Genomic DNA, 16,345 nt, shown 5'->3' with positions numbered 1-16,345 from the left:
TAAAATTCTTCAGGCCTATCCTCTGCTCAAAATCCTTGACTCATCTTTTACCTGTAATTTTGGAGAGTGGGCATTGGGATTTTGTGCAGAAGTCTGTGGGAAGGATGACTCAGGCCAGCATTATGGAAGTGACCATTAGTTGCATGAAGTTACATCTCTAACAGGGCATACATAGTCTTGTCAATAAGGTTCGTGCCTCAATTAGCTTACTGTTCTTGGTGACTCATTCATGTTATTCTTTTTCATACGTTTTACCATTTCTGCACGCATTTTCACCTGCTATGATGCCATCTCTTTCATATCTGAACCTCCGGGGAAATCCATTTCGAGAGAATTCAGCCAGTGAGTTGTTGGAAGTCTTGAAACTGTTTCCTTCCTTAAATGCTCTTGAGGTGATTAATTTCCCTTTGCTGATTAAGTCTTCTCAAAACTTACCACAACGGAGCCTCGCTGAAAATGCAGTTTGAAAGTATTAATTCTTCATAGAGGCTAATTATTTAAGTTGGTGGATATTCCTTGCTCCCCTTGGCGAAAGTGCAGTAGTGATTTTGGCGTCGCTCGGGAATCTTTCCTTACTTAATGGTGCTTGTGCAACCAAAATATTAGAAGCAGGGAAACATGTCATTGATTCTATACTTTGAAACACGTCTTCTGGAATGGAAACCAGAAGAACCCCTCACAGATTGAGTTATCAACTTTGCCTTTTTGGCATCATTCTGCCGGACAACCTTGTCTTCTATCTAGGAATGCAATATTTGATTCATTTTTGGGGCCAATGAATGTAGCGTTTGATATATTCTCATATTCTGTTCATGGTTTCACAAGTCACAGAACTCATGTTTATTTTTTTTTTCCTCCAGCTAAACAAACTCAGGTCTTTAATCACCAATCAATTGTACTAGGGCTTGTCCAATCTTTACATTTTCTGTTTAGATGCTCATTCTTATTTTTCATCAAGTGAAGCGGTGGCGGAGTCATCTTAATAATGGATCTGCTCTATTTTTCCTGCTGTTCTTGCTTTGGCAATTCAAAATGTTCAGTATGGTGATAAGTGCACCCGTGCTTTCCTTAATAGGATCAGAGAGGACAAACAGCGATCCACCAGACTTACTGCTTGGTTTCATACAACTGAAAATTACTTCATTAAAGTAAAAGAATCTACTTATTGAATAACAATTTTCCATTGCTGCTTGTAGATTTATCGTTAATTTTTGTTTGTTCATCCAGGGATATGAGAAACTCTGTAAGGAATTGGAATCCAGGAGCCTTAACTCCCCTGAATCACATAAACCAAACCATGCACATTGAACCGAACAATTTCATCGGTGGATGGAACAGTCTGAACTTTTAATCACTCCCCTAATATGTGGTGTAAAATTATTTGCTATGTGAAGTCGTAGCTAACTTGACCAACTAAAGAGTGCCGAGACAAAGGTATCTGCTGCTCTGTAGCATATGCAGCCCAACAAAAGCAATGCACTCAGCAAAATGATTTCGGCAAATGAACTGCATAAGCCCACTAAATCCAAGTACAGTGGCCTTTGAAAGCTCTTAACAATGACAAGAGCGCCAAGTTCATACTAGTATCCAATCCCAGGTTCACAATGGTACCTTCAACTGGTCCATTTGCACTGAAGTTACAAAATACTGTTGATATAAAATCCTGATCAAATTACAGACAACCGGCAAGATTTTAGATGCACCAAAGATGTAGGAAAAGCACAGAGCTGACAAAATTGAATAATGCAAAATATAATCCATCTCTTCCGATGAGCATGAAAGATAAAGAACCACAAGAAACGCAATTTTGGGGAGTTTTAAGATACTGGCCATGCAGCAAAAGATCCTCACGGGAACCTTGACGAGGCAAAAAGGCACTAAAACTTTTGTAAGGGCATGACCAAAGAGCAAGAAAAACGCCATAGAAGGAGTCGAAACCTGGAATCGGAAAAACACTAGACGGTACAAACAACCACCGTTTGGAACAAATTTGAACTCGTAGTCACTCGCTTAAGTTGAATGAAAGCTCAATTTGGATTAGTCTTGGTCAAACAGTCATGGATTTGGCGAGGAACCAAGAGAGGTAAACACTATAGTGGTCCACGTAAGCCATCCAAACAACTGTCTTTTTTTAATTACTCAAGCCACATGGATGCCATATCAACTATATTTGCCTTTCCTTGTCTACATAAGCAGCCTTGTAGGATTTTTAACGGTAGGATTTTTAACGGTGGAATTTGATGAAAACATGATAGAGGTAGATGTGTCACGGGTAAAAATTTAGGGATTTTCATAATACAAAATAGTTTAAAGTAAACGCTTCTAGTTTAGAATTTTTTGTGACTTTTCTTGAAAGAAAAAGAAAAAGAGGAGAAACTATTGAGATGAAAGGAGTAAGGATTAAGCAAACAACGATATATGGTCTCTATAAAAGGCTGAGCCAATGTCACATAGCATTTATCTATTGAAGAGAGCAAGACAATGAAATAACCCAATTACATTCACATCCCAACTAATTTGTTGAACAAAAGTCAAGATCGTCCTGAGGCAGAAGTGCAGTTACATCCCAACCACTTTGGTAGTTGTCTTCCCCATCGCCCAATTAAGACATTGACTTCGGCGTTGAAATGGTCGAAGGCAACATGGGCCAGGAGGAACGTTTGTGATGAGGATCATCAAATATTCAAATCCATCATACTCTTAGGACACTTATTTTCTGTGATGTACTCCGAAACGTGATTCTCGTGGTGGTTAACCATTTATGAGAATTCGAGTATCAAACTCGAATTATGGTTGCCAGTGTACCTCTCGCGACAAGTTGTCATTTGATGTTTATTGTTGCATCATGGTGAGATAATTATGGGTGTGGCCCCTGAATCTATCAACACCCGATATGTGGCAAGAGACTTCTCTACCGGCTGCAAAAGAAGATGATGATAGGCATGACTTTTTCTATTTTTCTCCCCCGTTTTTCACGTTGGCAAGGACGAGTTCAGGCTCCAATCAAGGAAAAATTTGAAAAATATCTCGTAGTCGGTAGATTTCTATAACCATTGGTAAATTTTTAACAGTGTTGATGAAAAAGGTCTGACCTTAAGTTGACTGTCAAATAACTCGTTAATAACTTACGAACATTATTAAGAATTTTTTAACTTCCAAATAAATTAATGCATTATCAACTCTTTTGAAAAATTACTAGCTCCATAAGTAAATTACCAACACTATCATTTAAACAATTTATCGGCTTCTTTGAATTGTTACCCTCACTCGTTAGGATAAAAAATTAAAGATGGCTCGCGTTTTTTCTTTTCTGTTTTTGCGGATGAAATCCTATTAAGTTTTTTTCCCAAAAACTAAAAAGAGAACATATTGAGATAAGAGAAGTCGAGATTAGCAGACAACAGCATCATGGTCTTCGTAAAAAGCTGAGCAAAAATGGGCAAAAATGTCATATGCGTCATGGTCCTCGTAAAATGCTGAGCAAAAGTGTCACATGGCATTGATCTATTGAAAAGAACAAGACAATCACATGGCATTTATCTATTGAAAAGAACAAGACAATGAAATAACCCAGATACATTCACATCCGAACTAATCTGCTGCGCAAAAGTTATGATCTTCATGGGCGAATGGTTGAAGGGAATTTAATACATCCAACCACTTCGGTAGCCGCTTTCCCTATCGCTTAGTTAAGGCATTGAGTTGGGCGTTGAAATGGTCGAAGCCAACCATTGGCTAGGAGAATATTTGTGATGCGGATCCTCAAATGCATCATGCTCTTCAAACACTTAGAGTTGGTTTGGTAACCGACCAATTCTTGACTTTTTTAATTATTTCTTCTTCGGAATAAAAAAAAATCATTTGGTAATGTCAGTTAATTTCTCTATTCCCGAAAATACATCAGTGACCAAAGAATAGATTCGGAATAGAATCAAGATGTGGAAAAAAGTTATTTATTTATTTCTGAGAACAATTCTAGAATCAAACCGTTTCTTTTTTTTTTCTTTTCTTTTATTCCTTTTCCTCCTCTAACCAGTCAATGGGCTTGACGATGGCCAGCGACCGGCCAGAGATGAGGTCCAGCAACCTCGCCGTAGCACGGCGAGACAAACCTTATGGCAAGCCTCACCAAGGCTAGGCGAGGATGAACCTTGTCGTGCCTGGGCAAGGTCAAGCCTTGCCATGGCTAGGTAAGGCCAACCTCATTGGAGGTTGGAGAGGCTCCCCCAAGGTTGGCAAGGTCGCCAGCTCTTGTCTCTAGCCGGTTGCTAGCCATCATCGAGGCCCAACAACTAGCTAGAAGAGAAAGAAGAAAATGAAAAAAAAATTAATAAAATCTAAAAGAATTATTCAAAAGTAAAAAGAAATTCTTCATTACAAAAAATTTTGAGGATCGTACTATACGTATTCATTTTTTTTTTCTATTCCGAAAATATAAATTTTGTGCATTACTAAACGCGTTCGAATGTTCATAAATTTATCCAAAAATATAATAAAAAAATTATTTATGTATAAAAATTATTCTCAAGAATAAAATTGTTACTAAACACATCTATATTTTGTGTGGTGTACTGGGGAACGTGATTCCCATGGTGGTTAACCATATATGAGTTATTTAAGTGTAGCTACCCCGCGATCCTTTGGCTATGGGGTGTCGCATGCTGTGTGTGTACCTCATATCAAACTTGAATTACGGCTTTTCTTTGATTGCAAGTGTTCCACGTGTCGTGGTGTTATTTGATCTCTGTTGTCATATTCTGGTGAGATAATTATGGGTGTGGCCCCTGAACCTATCAGCACCCAATACGTGGCAAGAAACTTCCTCTACTCGCTGCCTAAGAAGATGATGATAGGCATGGCTTCTCCATTTTTCTCGCCATTTTTCATGTTGGCAAAGGACGAGTTCAGGCTTGTTCAAAAAAAAGAAGAAAAAAGGACGAGTTCAGGGTCCAGTCGGGAAAATCTGTAAATTCCTCCCAGTTGGTGGATTTCTGCAGCTGTTGGTGAATTGCAAATTAGTGCATTATTAAAAAAAAAAAATAGTGCATTATTGTAACGTTGATATAATTATCAACTTCTTTGAATTGTTAACTTCACATCATTTTAATCTAAACACCAACACTATAATGAATATATCAACATCACAATAATGTACTAATTTATCAACTTCTTTGAATTGTCACCTTCACATCGTTTTAGTCTAAAATTAAACCTGGCTCTTGTTTTTCTTGCGGATGAAATCACGATATTTAGAGATAGTAGTGTTCCTTCTTCAAATGGACCGATAGGTCCATCATTGCTGATGACCATGAGGCAAGTGAGTCTTCCCTTGTTACCAGAGAAAAATTGAAGCGGCCTATAAAATAAAGGAAGGGCAGTGCTGTGATTTGGGCCCCTTGAGTAGTCAATTCCATTAGGTTTTTTTTTTTTTTTTCCAAAAAAGTCAAAAGAGATTGTCTACATTAGCGTCGGTTAGGACGGCTGACATCTATAGCGGTAATTTTGAGATAAAATTAACCAGGTAAACTATATTGACAAATTGTCAAAATATTTAAGATTAAATTGGCTAAATTGAAATATTCATAACTAAATTGGCACAAATACGATAGATTTAAGTTTCTTTTTTCTTGATAATTATCCCTATGAAAGGCAAATGACTACCCGGTCCCAATTTGGTGGACTCTTTCTATCTCACCAAAAATCACCCTCGAAGTTTAGAATAAATTATTGCGGTGCTGTCGCAAGGAGTCGGAATGTGCTCAGGCTCCACTTGCCGGTTCAAGTAGCAAGGCTGTACTTGTCGCTCCAAGTAGCTTTCGTGTCAGGATGTAACCAAACCAATGGCGTCAGACGAACTTTGGAGATGAGGCAAGAATGTCGCACCCTTGGGGATGACGACCTTTGGCAACATCCTTGAATTCAATGTTGGGCCAAAAAGGGGTTGTACAAAGGACGTCCTTGCGTGACAAGTGCACAATTAGAGCAGATAAAAGTGCATAATAATTTCATATTTAATTGGACTTTTTTCTATCCCACGATGCACGGGAAAAAAGTTTCATCTTTATTTTATTAAAATATGAGCTCTAATTTCATCAATTGACTTCCCATCTAAATTTGTATCCTCCCTATTTTCCTAGCTTTTTCAAAGGTAACATAAATTCCATATACGGTCAATTTTTTTTTCTTAGAAGAAAGTGTGATATTTAGCTTTTGAGAATACCTGCGTTAAGCTAAAGTTATATAAAAAATTTATTAATGAATGATCTGGATGTTCCCATTCTATGAGATAAAGTTAAAGATGTCAATGTATTTCTATCATGAGAAAGGCATATTAGCACCCGATTTAGACTCAAATTATGTTTCGAATATTTTTTGATTTTGGTGATGAAAATAATAGCAAAGTAAAAAGAGGTAAAGAGAATGATCTTCCCCATGTTTAGAAAGTACGAATCTAACTGCGGTGAATAAAAATATTATGAATAAATATATTAATTACACATCGTCATTGTCAAAGATTTTTGTTAAACAAATAGTTTTCGAATGGAAATATAAACCTATTTAAAGAATAAAGTTACGGGCAAAAGATATAAATTGGTAATGTATCATTTTCTGAAACTTGCTTGTGTGAAGAAAACTCTGCTATTGTACAGAATGAAAGCATGTCGAAGTAGAACTTATACTTCATATAATATCCATGCAAAAGTCATTTTTACACAACACAGTCTCAAAAGAAAAACATTACCCGGTTTATAGATTAAATCTACAGGCTAACAAGAAAATTATATATGTCATTTTATTAAATTTGTTTATTTAAAGGAATTTTTACACCACCAGTACACGAAGTAAAAATCCATTGAAATACGTTGTTTGCAAAGAAGGGTTCAGTGGAAGAAAATAAAACGAATAATTATGTGAAATTACTCTTGTATCTTTTTTTCGTAAATTTCCAAAATTACACTATCTTAAATAAAATGAATTTCCACAAAATTTTGAAGGTCATAAAATTTGGAAATAAAGTCAACATTCAGAAGTTGCTATATATTTGTGTGTGTGTGTGTGTGTGTGTGTGTGTGTGTGTGTATCCGCATGTCAATGTACAAAAGGTCTGACCAAAAACAAATGTATAAAAAGGGGAAATCGAAGAGAACAGGAAATAATTTCGAATTCACCCACATAAAATACTTCTCTGCTTCAGGTTTTCACATGCTCGGGAGACGGTGCTCTCATACACAGGAACATCCCCAGCCTCAAAGGATCTTGATGGGTCAGGACTCGACTTTTGATCATTGGACTAATTGGCTTCAGAATCCTAATGAGAACGCATTTCTAGTAATGCGGCAAGTCATTGTGCTCTCCCTTCATGGTTGCCAAATGACATGTTACCGGAATATTTGCAAGGTTGAGATTGGCATAAATTCAATGGTTATTTCGATTAAAAAAAAAAGTAAATGGATTTTGATATGCCTTGTAATCTCAAAGACTTTAGAAAATCTGAATTACTGAATAATACACAGATAGTAGATTGGTGACAATTAAGAATTTGCATAAAATTTTATTGAATTAGAACGTATGGCCTATATTCTTGGAGGCTATGTTAGCTTGATGACCAAAGTTGCCCAAACTTAGGCAAAATCTTATCCAAATTTATTTGTTATGAATGATCTTCTCATCTTCATATCTTTAGAGTCAATCTCATGTCGCATGCAAAGTCTTACTTGAGAGGAACAAAAAATTTTATGTTTTACGTGAACACGTAAGATTATTGTTTATTTGGGCAAAGTTTAGGTTTCTTCTAAACTGGCGCTGCTCTTTCTTGACATGCTAATATTTTTTCTTTGCCCGTTGCGAAAGAAGATGATACGATAAGACCATCTCACGTATGTTTGGATGGATACCCCCACGGACTCGCGTAAATGCTCCGGAATTAAGAGGGGCCCATGCCCTAAATTATTGGTGGTGGGTGAATCGACTGAAACCTGACTAGTGACTGGGCATCTACCATTCAAACGTGAACTTGGTTTGGAAAAATCATGACGTATTACTTTCTCTTTTTTTTTTGTCAGAATAACGAATTACTTGGAGTGCTAATTTTGTGTCATGGGCTATCGAAACAGTTGAGAGTTTTCATTTGATGTACGGTATTATGTTGGTACGTTAGGTGCTAGACTCTTTGGTTTGGTATGGTCAAGGCATCCTTGAGATTGAACCATTAATTTCAAATTTTTTTTTTTGGTAAAGACCATTAATTTCAATTTGATAGACATAGATTCCAATGCACCTACTTGATGGATTTTAAGATGTGAACAACTTATGTATAGGAACCCAACAATTCTGATGCAATTCCACACCTTTCTCAGCGCTAATCGGAGTAGCAATTCCATGATTTTATAGCGTGGTAGTGGCCAAAAGTCTCCCAGCGGGGAAAAAAAGAGGTGAAGAGAATGATTTTCCCCAAAATATTGAGAAAGTAAAAATCTAATGATGATGAATAAATACATCGGCATCATAAAAAAATTTTACACAAAAATGTCTTATAATGGTAAGATAAATCTAAGGCTAATTTCTTAAAAAACTTCAAACTTTAGGTATAGTCCCAATTTTATTCCAAAATTCTTTTTGTCTTAGAAAAAATCTCAAATTTTAGGTCTAATCCCAAACCTGCCCCAATTTTTTTTTTTTTTTTGTCTTGGAAAAACCCCAAACTTTAGGTTTAGTCTCAAATCCATCTTGATTTTTTTTTTTTTGTCTAAAGACAACTGTAGATCAAATCCCATTTTTTTTGTCGAAAAGATATCATCAATTTTTCCTCGACTCCTAAATTTTGCCCCCTTTAGCCCTCTATCCAAAAGTCATAAATAGTTGTCCATAATTTTTATATCCTAGAATAGTTTTATTTTGAAGATAATTTTCCATGTTGTGTTGCCAATGTATAGTGATTATCGATGTGGAAATGCCACGTTAAGTTGAGAGTAGACCACGAGGTAGATTTGAGAATAGATTAAAATTTTATGATTTTTTTAGACAAAACAAAAATTCAGGGCAGATTTGGGACTGGACCTACAATTTAGGGTTTTTTCTAAGATAAAGAAAAGTTCATGGCAGATTTGGAACTGAACCTAAAGTTTATGGTTTTTTCTAAGACAAAAAAAGTTCAAAGTAGATTTGAGACTGAACCTAAAGTTTGGGGGTTTTAGGAATTGGCCCTATAAATCTATTTATTGAGTATAGTTACATGCAAAAAAAAAAAAAAAAAAAAAAATTATTGTGTATCATTATCTAAAACTTGTTTGTGCGAAGAAAACTTTACATCGGCATTTACATTTTAGAAGTCCCTTGAAACAGGGTCGAAAAGTGTTTTTTACACTGGCATCTCAAAATGTAAAACCTGTTTATGGACTAAAACTACTTGCCAAAAAGAAAAATTGTATGTGTCATTTTATAAAACGTTCTTATATATACAGAAATTTTTACATTGCTAGTGCACTGAATAAAAGTCCATTGAAATATGCTGTTTGCAAAGCAGGGAATGATGGAAGAAAAGGAAAAAAAAAAAACAATAATTATGTGAAGTTATATTTGTATCTTTTTTTCAGTAAATTTTCAAATTTACACTTTTGTAATATAAAAAGAATTTCCATAAAATTTCTGGTGTCATAAAATTCGGATATGAAGTCGTCATTCAGTAAAAAGAGTCTATGTATAAAAAGAGAAGATCCATGACAACACAAAATAAATTCGACTTCAGGTCCTCAACCACGTAGAATTACTTCTCTGGTGCGGAACTTTGGCACCATTCCGGAGTCAATGTCGACATCTTCTGTCGGTCATTTGGCTTGTACTAATGTGCTCTTTTTACTTTTATGGGCCATTATTTTAAGCTAGTTTCATTGTACCTGTCCATAAATCATTCTATAAATGCTCGCTATTATTGGACCATGTAAAAGTTTGGAATATCCTCAATCTACACTATATAAGATGAACTTCTGCCAAGAGTAGAATAAGAGTTGACGAAGAGTCAATTGCCATTTTTTCAATGGTTTTCTAAATCTCTTTTCTCTTCTTCCTCTTGCGTGACATGTATACAATTTCTGATGTCATAAAATTCGGAAATGAAGACGTCATTCAGAAAAGAGAATGGTACGTCATCTACAGCTGGAACCTTGGCTCCATCCACAAGTCCATCTATAAAAGGAGATCCATGAGGACTCAAAATAACTTCGACTTCGACTTCAACCCCGTAAATAATACACTTGTCTGCTTCAGATTTTTGCAGTGCTCCCGAGAAGTCACCGCAGAGAATCCTGCATGGATATCCCAAGCGGCGTGTTGACGTTGCCACCACCGCCAGGCATGTCCCCTTCTTTCGTTTGATTTTCTGATTTGATCCCACATCGGAAAGATTTCGTTTTTTCTGTGTTAATTTCCAAGTAATATAAGCAATATTGTGGACTGTAAGTGTATAGAAAATTGTAGTATTTCTTTATTTCATTACTTAGTAAGTGCCCGGACATTTTTTACAAAATCCTTATGAAAAAGGACAGAGCCTGAAAGAAGAATAATTTGTTGTCGTTTCCAAAAATTTTCAATGACAATACGTTTGGTAGAACTGAAAAAGACCAAAATTGATATTATTTCGTACCTGGATTGCTTTGAAAAACTACACCAACGGAAAATGATTTCTAAATAATTTCCAAAGTTCAGCTAAATCATCCGAAATAAAAATAATTCTTTTAAAAAAATAGTTACTTTAAAATTATTCGAGCAAATAACATGTTTTATCCCGTAATTTTGACAAGGTGACTTAATTATCACCACATAATTGTATAAGGATGCGAATCGTAACAAAATGAGAAATGGACACTACGAGTGCTGTAATTTTCATATAGCGCTTACTTGAGCATTATAACTTTTTTTCTTCAACTACTTAAGGGTTATAACTTTTAAAAAATGTTCACTTGAGTGTCATAACTTACAATTGATTACTCAAGTGCCAATTTTATTTTTTTAAATGTTTATTTAAGTGTTGAAAATCTGATGTGGCATAACAATTATGGTGAATGTTACACTCAAGTAATTGATTGAAAAGTTAAATGGTATTCAAGTAATCGGAAAAAAAAGTTGTGGCCCTCAAGGGAGCACCATACATAAGATATGACACTCAAGCGATTAGCAAAAAAAAAATTATGACACTTATGTGAGCGCTGTACGAAAGTTACGGTACTTATGATGTTCTTTTTCCGTAACAAAATGAAAGGAAGAAGGACACTAGAAATATCAAAAATTGCACTTACTTTAATGCCAAAAGTTTTTACAAGCCCACTTAAGTGTCAAATCGGAGAAAAAACAATCACTTAAGTGCCTCCGGTAAAAGAAATTACGTGGTTTTTTTAATTAAAAATTTTATCGAAGTTGTCAATTTTTTTTGCACTGAAGTAATCATTTTTTAACAACAACTAGCATTGAAGTGATCATTTTTTCACAACTGGCACTAAAGTGATCATTTTTTAACCTGCTACATAATGTCGCTGAGGGATTATAGGCTGGCTGGGCATGCTACTGAGTTACGTAGGACTTAGAAATTAATAAAATATGGCCATGTTAGATTTTTGGCAATCTAGATTGGAGTTGACACCTAAGTATTTATCTTTTTTAAAAACTAGCACTTAAGTGATTTAAAAAAAAAAACTTTTGATGCTAAAGTGAGCGCCGTACACAACTTTTGGCACTTCTAGTGCTCTTTTTCCCGAAACAAAAATATAGAGGTCAAAGTGAGATTTTCCAAACTACAAGGACCGAAAAAATTTCAATTTCCTAGAATTAAAATATCCAAAGGAATGTGTGGCCACTAAGTACAGCTAATTGATTCGTTAAAACGGGCCTATGAACATAATTATTCCTTCCAGATGTATTACTTATAGTCAAATCTCCTAATTTGGTTTGATTTGGCTCCACAAGTTCCCTTATGTTGATCATGATCTGCTTTTGACGTTAAAATTGTTTCCGTTTAGAAATTTAATTTTTATACAGAAAATTTCATGCAATGACTGAGCCTGATTCTAGTCATGTATCGATGATTTAAAGCATACAAGGTATAATTAAATTTTCTAACGTTATTTATGTTCATTTCTCTTTTGTTAACAAAGTGGCTAATGAAGAAGGAAATTCAGAAGGCACAAGAACTGATAAAGGTTTGTCACTTTGAGCTTTTAATTTTCATTCTTCTATAAAATGGTGTTTCATGCATTTTGGCATTTTTTTGTTAAAAAAATTTAAAATTTTAAGCATACAAATGCTCACATATATTTCAAATATAATCTTCATAATTTTTGAAATCTGAACAATATCTTGAAATATAATTGAGAAAGCCCAATTTTCTTTTTCACTTTCCAGGAGTAAATAAACACACTCATAGAAAAATGTGAGTTGAGTAAACGACTGCCTATTGGCTTGCATTTGCATTTCATGGAAATTTGAGCAAGCGCAATAACTACACTTGACCTAAAAGCCAGGAAGTGCATAAGCCTAAGGACTTTTAATGTGCAATTTTTGTAGTCATTCCAATAAAGGTGATCCATCCAGGATTGCTTGAGGTTGCAATGACAGGACATTGGACATCTGTCCAGCAAGAGGTTTCTCATGATAGCAAATCAGTGATGGCCGAAGTTATGACCGTAGAGGATGGACCTGTTACTGTGCTTGAGGCTGCGGTTATTGGCACACATGATCACTTGGTCGAGAACCTAGTCGAGCTCTTGCCTCCAAGAAAAGAAAATTTAAATTTAAAGAGGGCCCTCTGCAATGCTGCTCGAGGTGGAAGAATAAGGATGGTAAAGGCATTAATAAGCAAAATTGAATTTGAATCTGAAAGTTTAGCCCTTGCCTTATTGACTGCGATTTCTTGGGCTCCTATTCAAAAGGAGGTTATTTGGTACCTGGCGAGGAAAATATCCTCCCGACATGATGATACTATCAGTAAGCATGATGATATTATCAGCAGCCTTACTCTGGCCGGTCATATGGGTAGGATTTAACACTCACTCATATTATTTCATTTCCTTCACTGTTTACTTGAACTAACTATTTGTTCTTGTGTCCCAAAAGACATAGTCTTATTTTTAGAAAACTCCCAGCAAGCGGCAAGTGAAGATACTAAACACGATAGAATGTTGGCATACTTGGTGCCTATGTTGTCTTACTTCCGTAGTAGAGCTAGACTCAACTTTTGGGAAAACATTATTTACAAAAGTAGGTGCTTGTTGTGCTTCCTTCGTTAAATTTGTACAATTCAAGCAACTTTATCCGCATGGTATTCACTTTATCTGTTATGATTTTTAGATATTCCTTCATGCTTGTTCCATACATCATTTGGCAAATGTAAAGCAACGGAGTTGACCAAAGGTATTTCTGTGAATCTGCTTAATTGATGGACTAACATGACAAAAAGCATATCATTCATAGATCCTATCAATAAAGAATTGAAGGGAACAATGACTACATCTATGTATACAATTTAATATCTAAATCATGAGGTAGGTCACAAATTAAAGTCATATATAACGGTTGTAAAGTAAGACGAGAAGTCCTACTCAATCTCAGATTGCCGGGTAGAATTATTGAGAATTGTAGACTTGGATTTCATCTAGAGGTTGATCAATGCAAGTTTTTTTTTTTTTTTAACATATTCAAGTATTATTAAATTTCATTGCATGTGCAATTTTTGTTTCATGAGTGTGATATGTATCTTTTCGTTCATCTTCAATCTCCTCTTCGTGGCAGTTGCAAAGCAATTCATGATATCATTCTTGAATCTTACCACGAATCTAGGTACACAAAATTAGCATGGTATTTATAGGAAAAATGACCTCATTTCATCATAGGTAGAGATCCCTAAATTTAAAGTGTAAATTGATATTTCAGTATCCCTTGAGATCATAGGTATTAGGATGGACCGGACCTCAATTCGTATATGAAGATATGATTCAGTTTAATTTAATTCCAAGACTAAATGATATATATCCTTTATGTGAATCTGTAAAAATACTCAATCCAAGATAGATCTATTGATCCATTATTGAATCTTCCCTTTTAAGAAAAACTTTTTTTCCAATAAAGTTGTGTGTGTTCATCAATACATTCAACTAGTCTCTCGTGCATGCATTTTTATTTTCAAGCTATATGAAATTTGTTTTCTTGATTAATGTCATACATCCATCATTTTCTTCTAAACTACTATGTAGATGTAACAAAACAGCCCAAATTCATCATTAATATCTTTAGCCTTTTGATTCTTCCTTGTTATATAAAATTGCTTATCTAATAATACGTGCAGTTTCTTTCATCAAAAGGATTGTAGAATCGAAGTTGAGGCAAGAATTTGGAAATCTAGCTCTTCTCAACAAGATATTTACTATGGATATTCCCAAAATACGGGAGTTTTTATTGACTTCAAACATTGTCATTGACGCTGCATCTCGTGGAATCTCTGACTTTGTCCAATTATGTTTGATGTTTTTCCCGGAGTTGATGTGGGAAAAAAATTTCACAAAAGAACTGATCAAAGAAGTTGTGAAGGGACGGCATGTCGAGTTGTTTAGACGACTGAGCGCACACAACACAACTCCATATTTGACTGATGATGAGTTGACGAGACGTAGCCTGATGGAGGCAGTAGTAGAATGGTCACCAAGATGTGTATCGGCAGATGTTTCTGGAGCAGCTTTTCTTATACAGAGGGAACTTCAGTGGTTTAAGGTTGGTTGACCTTATTCGCCTACCACAATTTCGTGCTTTTTAATATACATCTATAATAATAGGGTCCTTAATTTTTGTGAAGGTGGTGGAAGATATGAGCGATCCTTCTTTAAAACGTCTGAAGTTTAAGGTCAGTTCACCTTATTTGTTTGCCACCCTTATGTGAGCTGTAATGTACACTTACATTAATAGGCGCCCTTTATTTTTGTGAAGGTATCGAAAGAGGAAGATGGGAGCGATCCTTCTTTCAAAAGTCTAAAATTGGAAGAAACAAAAGAAAGGAGAGGGAAAACATATTGGGAAGTTTTTGTAGAACAACGCCAAGATTTGCTCAAAGAGGCTGGACAATGGATGAAGGATACATCATCATCCTGTAGTCTCATCTCGACTCTCATCATTACGGTAGCTTTTGCTGCTGCTTTTACGGCACCTGGAGGCAACGATGACGACGGGATCCCGATCTTTCTAAAGAAGAGCTCGTTTATTGTATTTGCGATTGCAGACGCTCTTGCTCTCTTCTCCTCTGTCACCGCCACCTTGATGTTCTTGGCTATCCTAACTTCACGCTATGCCATTGAAGATTTTGTCCACTCGCTGCCGAGAAAAATGATACTAGGCCTCACTTTTCTCTTCCTCTCTTTGGCCTTTATGATGGTAGCGTTTGGTTCTGCTCTTACAATGGTCTTAAACCAACGATTAGAGTGGATCTACATCCCAATTACTTTGTTTGCTGCCATTCCTATCATATTGTTTGCACTCCTACAGCTTCCCTTGTACGTTGAAATGTTCGAATCCACTGGCTGGCCTCCCCTCTACCGTCCCATTAAGATATGGAAATAATCTCTACTATTGTTAGACAAAGACATCATAATGTTATCTTTGTTAGCATTTCTTACTGTGTGTGATGCGAATGTCATGCTACACTCATTTTAAAGACTTGAAGTGTAACATCAATAATACTTGTACTAAAGTTTAACATATGCTGTCAAGTGCACACCTTGCCACAATGTGTTATGGGATTGTTTCCCCCCAAACTGTGAGCAATTACTTCATTGCTCATTCTTGTACAAGGTGAACCCAATTTTCAAAGAATCAGCAACATGATGGTCAAATACTCAATGGGGTTCATCCAATCAAGTAAAAGCAAAGATCCAGACAAATTCTCTATAATGGCCACCCAACTAGTGGCCCAACACAAGTAACTTCCGATGTAGCAAGTGGACCAACAATTTCAGTTCAATGGAGGCTCAGCCTTCAAAACCAGTCGTACCACTGCCCATACTTGCGCCTCATCCTCTCATCCAAGTCTTTGGCTTTGACCTCTACGAACCTAGCCACGTTGGCCATCGATTCCTGGCACTTTCGCCGGTTCGTCTCCATCGCGTTCTTTTTTGCACCCAATCCTTCGTACTCCCTCACCCAGCAACGGTGCACGGTGCACGGTGCATGTCCGCACCAACACCACCAACTCCAGAAGCACATAGCCATCAAAATCCAGCACTCCAGTCTCATCAGGACTCTACCCTCTTTCAGGTCTCTCTGTGATCTCATAAGCGAAAGGCTTGACGTTTACGCCAGGGCGCTAAGCACCTGG

General features: G+C 36.1%; 1 protein-coding gene across 5 annotated transcripts; it reads left to right on the top strand.

Annotated features, from left to right (window-relative positions):
- Window positions 1–10,222: 10,222 nt before the first annotated feature.
- Window positions 10,223–15,752, top strand: LOC104438120. 5 transcript variants are annotated; one of them, XM_039308401.1, is made up of 9 exons: window positions 10,223–10,348; window positions 12,144–12,188; window positions 12,553–12,827; window positions 12,918–13,020; window positions 13,102–13,245; window positions 13,336–13,398; window positions 14,330–14,751; window positions 14,834–14,881; window positions 14,965–15,752. In XM_039308401.1, exons 1-9 carry the CDS (start codon window positions 10,306–10,308, stop codon window positions 15,589–15,591), a joined length of 1,770 nt encoding a protein of 589 aa, XP_039164335.1. In that variant the 5' UTR covers window positions 10,223–10,305; the 3' UTR covers window positions 15,592–15,752. The 5 variants fall into 5 exon arrangements, with proteins under 5 accessions (XP_039164335.1, XP_039164333.1, XP_039164332.1 ...); XM_039308399.1 differs by having other exon boundaries at window positions 12,580–13,020; XM_039308398.1 differs by having other exon boundaries at window positions 12,553–13,020.
- Window positions 15,753–16,345: the final 593 nt, after the last annotated feature.

This window comes from Eucalyptus grandis, chromosome 3 (genome assembly GCF_016545825.1).
Source record: "Eucalyptus grandis isolate ANBG69807.140 chromosome 3, ASM1654582v1, whole genome shotgun sequence".
Classification (NCBI taxonomy): Eukaryota; Viridiplantae; Streptophyta; class Magnoliopsida; order Myrtales; family Myrtaceae; genus Eucalyptus; species Eucalyptus grandis.
Note: the sequence above shows the minus strand (reverse complement) of the source record. Positions and strands in the feature narration are given on the sequence as shown.

What these genes read in the sequence shown, in the direction of transcription:
- LOC104438120 (XM_039308398.1), top strand. Translation starts at nt 10,306, where the DNA reads ATGGATATCCCAAGCGGCGTGTTGACGTTGCCACCACCGCCAG. An exon ending in GACGTTGCCACCACCGCCAG is followed by an intron (nt 10,349 to 12,143) that starts GCATGTCCCCTT and finishes TTGTTAACAAAG; the next exon opens with TGGCTAATGAAGAAGGAAAT. An exon ending in GGGAACTTCAGTGGTTTAAG is followed by an intron (nt 14,752 to 14,833) that starts GTTGGTTGACCT and finishes ATTTTTGTGAAG; the next exon opens with GTGGTGGAAGATATGAGCGA.